This window comes from Micromys minutus (assembly GCF_963924665.1).
Source record: "Micromys minutus genome assembly, chromosome: 9".
In the NCBI taxonomy this organism is placed as follows: domain Eukaryota; kingdom Metazoa; phylum Chordata; class Mammalia; order Rodentia; family Muridae; genus Micromys; species Micromys minutus.
In genome coordinates this window covers 35,356,219-35,361,769 of record NC_137978.1, presented here as the reverse complement: position 1 = coordinate 35,361,769, position 5,551 = coordinate 35,356,219, and the positions used below count along the sequence as shown (strand labels likewise).

Sequence of the window (5,551 nt, the reverse complement as noted above, 5' to 3'; positions counted from 1 at the left end):
GTTGGAGAAGGAACAGAATAGATGAGGCATACTTTTATTTATTTTTCAAAATGCAGTGCCTCATGAAGGTTAGGCTAACTTCAGACTCCTTATGTAGCTTAGACTTTACAAGAACTCCTGATTGTCGTTCCTCTGCCTCTCAAGTGCTAGGATGATTAATGCATCACCACCTTATAGAGCCGGTGCAATCTGGACAGAGATCCAGAAGCTAACAAGGGGACTGTTGAATAAAGAATGTGCAGCCTGTTACTGGCTACCACCTGGAAAAGTGTGCACAAAGTGTCTACCATGTGTGGAAAACATTGCCTGGAGTGTGTCCAGGGCTGGTCTATAGACAAAGCTGAAGGGAGCTATAGCTAGCTTTCTGAAAGTACAAAGAATATAGTTGCTGTTGTGTGTGGGGGGGCAATGAATGACAGTGTGGCACTTCTCATGCCAGGTGTTGGTCCAGTGACACCATGAAGGTGAACACTGCCGATCCTGACATATCCAATGGCTTTTGAGACCAGAGAGGGAGGACTCGAGACCAGAGAGGGAGCACTCAAGACCAGGGAGGGAGCACTCAAAGCAGCATCTGCAGAAGGATCATCCTGTACTTGTTGAAGCAGAGAGCCTTCCACTGCCCTCTGCTGATGCAGCCTCACGTTGCACTAGCCAGTCAGAGAGTAAGGAATCCATGGTGTGAGGAGAGACACCTGTTGGACATAGGCTCTACAAGGTTGATGGCAATTTCAGGGATTCTGAGGCAACTATTGCAGGGTTGATGAGAGAATGACATATACTATGGGGAGGAATGAGAGTATGAGACAGTCTAGGACATGTCATGTGTTATGTGGTATTTCCAGAGTTATGTGAGAAACTTTAAATGTTCGCAATACTTCGGGCTATGTGATCAGTTATTTTTATAGATGAAGAGACTGAGGCATTGAGGGTTAAGCAACTTGGAAAGAGCAGAGACACTGAGAAGTGTGCTCAGAATAACCATCCCAGCCTTCCTGTCTCTGTAGATGCCATCTTTCTGAGCTACTATATTTCAGGTGTTACATAGGTGGCTGGGATTCTCTTACAGACACCATACTTTTAATGATTCCAGGGCAGAACCAAAGTTGGGTTTCAGAGTTCATCCTGCTTGGCTTCTCCAGTGACCCCACAACCAACAGCATCCTCTTCATTGTCTTCCTTCTCATCTACCTAAGCTCAGTCCTGGGCAACGGGCTCATCATCATGCTGGTCTGCCTGGAAACACAGCTGCACACTCCCATGTACTTCTTCCTCTGTACCCTCTCCCTGTTGGATATGGGCTATGTCACCACCACCATGCCCCAGATGTTGGTGCATCTTCTTGCTCACTCTCATACCATCTCGTTTGCTGGCTGCTGGCTGCAGATGTTTGTGTTTGGTGCCCTGGGTACTTCTGAGAGCATCCTCTTTGTTGTGATGGCTTATGACCGGTATGTAGCCATTTGCTATCCACTGCGCTATACTGTCATCCTCAACTGGAACCTGTGTATATGGTTAGCATCTGGGACCTGTGTCTGTGGTTTCCTCTCTGCTTTGTTACATACATTCTTTACTATGAGACTGCCATACTGTGGACCCAACAGGGTCAACCACTATTTCTGTGAAGGTCCTTCAGTGCGCAGCCTGGCTTGCATGGATACCCACCTCATTGAGATGGTGGACCTAGTCTTGAGTGTTTTTGTGGTTCTCACTCCAATTTCTCTCATTGTGGCCTCCTACGTTCATATTGCCAAGGCAATTCTCAAGATCAAGTCCACCCAGGGCCGCTGCAAGGCTTTCTCTACCTGTGCCTCCCACCTGACTGTGGTCACATCCTTCTATGCTCCAGCCACTTACATCTACATGAGGCCCAACTCCAGCTACTCTCCTGAGCGAGACAAGCAGATCTCACTCTTTTACAATGTCTTCACAGCCTTGCTCAACCCTGTGGTCTACAGTCTGAGAAACAAGGACATCAAGAGGGCATTTCTCAGGTTGTTGGGACATGGTAGGGTGGATTCATGAACCAGTAATTTGAGAAACTGTAGTTAAAGAATTTTCTATTTAAGGAAAATTTAAGTGTCTTTATTATCTAAAGCTGATCTGTACATTTGAACCCATGTAGGACTTAGTAATTGCAACAAAAGTTAATGAAACCTTGATGAGTCTCTTGATGGACAAACGATATAACGTACAATTCCAAACACCTCAGTGATCTTGCTGGATTATAAGTGCCACGGCTCATCTGTTGTGCGCCCCACGTCCCACTGGCAGAAACAGGTGTGCAACAACACAAGATTCTTCTGTGGACAACCTTTATTATACAGCACTCTGAGCAGGGGACTTCCTGAGCAGGAAACTTCTCTCTGAGCAGGCGATCTCTCTTGGTGCTTGCCTGGTGGGATCTCCCTGGACAGGCGATCTCCCACGTGCTTGCCTATATAGAGATCTCCTAAACCCGTGATCTCTCCTGGTCAGGGCATCTCCCCTACCTGGTCTTCTCTCCCGAATCTCTCTTACCGAGTCTCTCTCCACATGGAAGAGAAATGCACTGCTATATATGCCTAAGAGACTTGTGTTGCTACCTGATTGGTGCATCCTCCAGTAGCTCATTTACGTGCCCCAAGATTGGGCTATGACTTATGTGGTTGCCAAGCAACACGAGGGAAAAGGTTTTTGTAGGCTGAATAATGGGCGGGAAGCTGGCGCCATCTATTGGCGCCAACGGCTTCCTACACTCATCCATTGTTTATGTTTGTAGTTGTAAAGTGTAAATGACCTACTGGATTATCACCTCTACCCTGACCATAATATCGATCCTGTCATTGTGGACCAGAAGAAAAGAACAGTGGACAGACTTCCAATGACTCAGATTCTCAAGAGTGGTTTGATTCTCTTTCCACAGAACTTTTTACCCACAGCAAGTAGTATGGTCCAACTTGATAGCAAGAGGGGAAAGACTTTTGTCTATAGATGTGTAATTCAAGTTATTGGTGTTAGGGGACAGTGTGTAAAGTTGTGTTTCTGTATATCCAATTGTTAATTCTGTACAAGCAGAGAGCTAAGTACTTGAATGATCTTGGCATTGTTATTTGTATGGCTCATGACTGGTCTCACATTTTGTAAATGTTTGTTCTTCCTCATCTGCCTAAGGCAATCTACAGTAATAAGTATCTGATGGTCAATATCTAGACAGAGAGACAGGGATTCTCAGCCAAGGAACTTGAATGTGACAGAAAGGATCAGAATGGAGCAGAGAGATAGAGCTAGCCACTTTTTTATTATAAAAGCCAGGATTATTTGGGTTAAGTTTAGAGTAGTCAAGTGACTGCCAAGCAAAAGGCCTAAACTTTCAAATATTCAAAATTCTATGTGTCATTACTTATATCTCCAGGAGATCCAAGATTGTCACAGTATAATTTGGCTATGGTGTGATATATATTGTTTTCTCTACCTAGAAGGCACCATGTAGCATGGTACAGTTCACAGACCCAACACAAAATGTGAACTATGGGTAGCATGATACTAGAGACTGTAGAAGGCTATAGACTATGTGTAAGTGGCAGAGCATGTGCTGTTATGACAAAATTAAACTGAGAGTTTGTGGAAAGGAACCTGTACAGAAGTAATAAAATACAAATTTCACATATGAGTTCAGTGTGGTTTATAGGTAACCATAGTGACCTCTCCTGTTAAATGATGCACTGCTGAAAGAGAAGGAGCTGAGTTATCATCAGACCCTCCCAATACCTTCACTAAGTTGTAGGTACCATCCAAGGGCATGTCTCCCCTTTGGCTATTCACTGCTGTTTTCCTTTCTTCCCTGTGATGGTGGTAGTTCTGAACAGCCTATCATTTTCAGAGGAGTTCTTCCCTTACCAATCAGCAACTCCTCTCTAATTCAGTGCCTGAACTATTCTCTTCCTGATGAGGAAGGTTCTTCTGGTTACTGGCTAAAGTACATGCTATTTTGGTATAACAGTTTTGTCTCTGTGTTTTTAAAAAGGTCATTAGGCTCTGGACATCATTCAGATCTATATGGATCTGATTCTATAGGAGCAGACCACCCAAAGAACTAGTTTTAAGAAAATAAGACAAAAAAGAACAGAACAAAATTTCATCCTAACCAGTCTGTACACCCTGCATAGAATGGATACAATCCATACAGATGTCTTGCTGATACTAAAATTTTGTTTTGAGATTTATATATTATGGAATGTACAGTTGTGGAGAGTCTTGCTGTCAGATATGCTGAACTGGCCTGTTTGAACTCCTAATCTCCAGGACATTAAGCCAGATCCAGTCAGGACAGACAACAAAGAGTACAAACCTCATTGGTGTGGACTTATTAAGGCCAAACAACTCTTTCATTTTCTATACAGCCCACTTCAAGATCTTAATGTCCACATTCACTGTGAAGAAGTTAGAAAGAATCATCAACCCAATGTCCCAAACTTTGGGAGACTAGAGTTGTTTATTCTAAGGTTGTCTTTCTGGGAATTTAGAAATAGTTATAATTTAACAGGTAGAAATTAGATAAACTTATACATCCATAATCTCATTTGGTAGATATTCTCATACTTGTTACTAAGCTGAAGTTATTACCTTTTACATTGCTATAGCATGTATTTGAAATAAAATTTAGGTTTTCATTGGTATGAATTTTTTTTGACTTTATTTTAAAAAACAAAGATAAAATTTTTTTAAACATTTTTGCATAAATGTATACAAATACAACTGTGTCAGTGCTTGGCATTTTTTTCTTTTCTTTTTTACAATGACCAAAAAAGTACATGTACTACAGGGTGTAACCCGGAATTTGTCAATGTGTTCTTGGTGTGTAAGGATTGAGCATGACTATTTTTTGTTTTCTTTTCTTTTTTTTTTCTTGAACTTCACATAGTCTGTGAGTTGTTTCTGGGGAAGTCCAAGCCTCTGGGGCTAGCATCCCACTATCAGTGACTGCATATTATGTCTGTTCTTTTGTGACTGGGTTATCTCACTCAGAATGGTATTCTCTAGATGCAGCAATTTTCTTAAGAATTTGGTTAAGTCATTGTTTCTGGTGGATGTGTAGTATTCCATTGTGTAAATGTACCACAATTTTTGTATCCATTCATCTTCTGAAGGACATCTGGGTTCTTTCCAGCTTCTGGCTACTATAAATAGAGCTGCTATGAACATTGTGGTGCATGTCTCTTTGTGGCATATTAAAGTGTCTCTGGGGTATATGCCCAGAAGTGGAATAGCTGGGTCTTCAGGTAGTACTGTGTCCAACTTTCTGAGGAATCGCCAGACTGATTTCCAGAGTAGTTCTATTAGTTTACAGTAGAGAAGTGTTCCTCTTTCTACACAACCTCGCCAGCATCTGCTGTCATCTGAGTTTTGGATCTTGGCCAATCTGACTGGTGTGAGGTGAAATCTCAGGGTTGTTTTGATTTGCATTTCCGTGATGGCTAAGAATGTTGAACAATTCCGTAGATGTTTCTCAGCCATTCCATATTCCTTGATTGAGAACTTTTTGTTTAAGTCTGTACCCCATTTTTAATAG

General features: G+C 42.2%; 1 protein-coding gene across 1 annotated transcript; it reads left to right on the top strand.

Annotated features, from left to right (window-relative positions):
- Positions 1-1,083: 1,083 nt before the first annotated feature.
- On the top strand, positions 1,084-2,025 carry LOC308423974 (olfactory receptor 2A12-like; the record flags this gene model as incomplete). The annotated part of the gene is made up of 1 exon (XM_080920799.1): positions 1,084-2,025. The coding sequence occupies one exon, from the start codon at positions 1,084-1,086 to the stop codon at positions 2,023-2,025; it is 942 nt and encodes a 313-aa protein (XP_080776925.1).
- Positions 2,026-5,551: the final 3,526 nt, after the last annotated feature.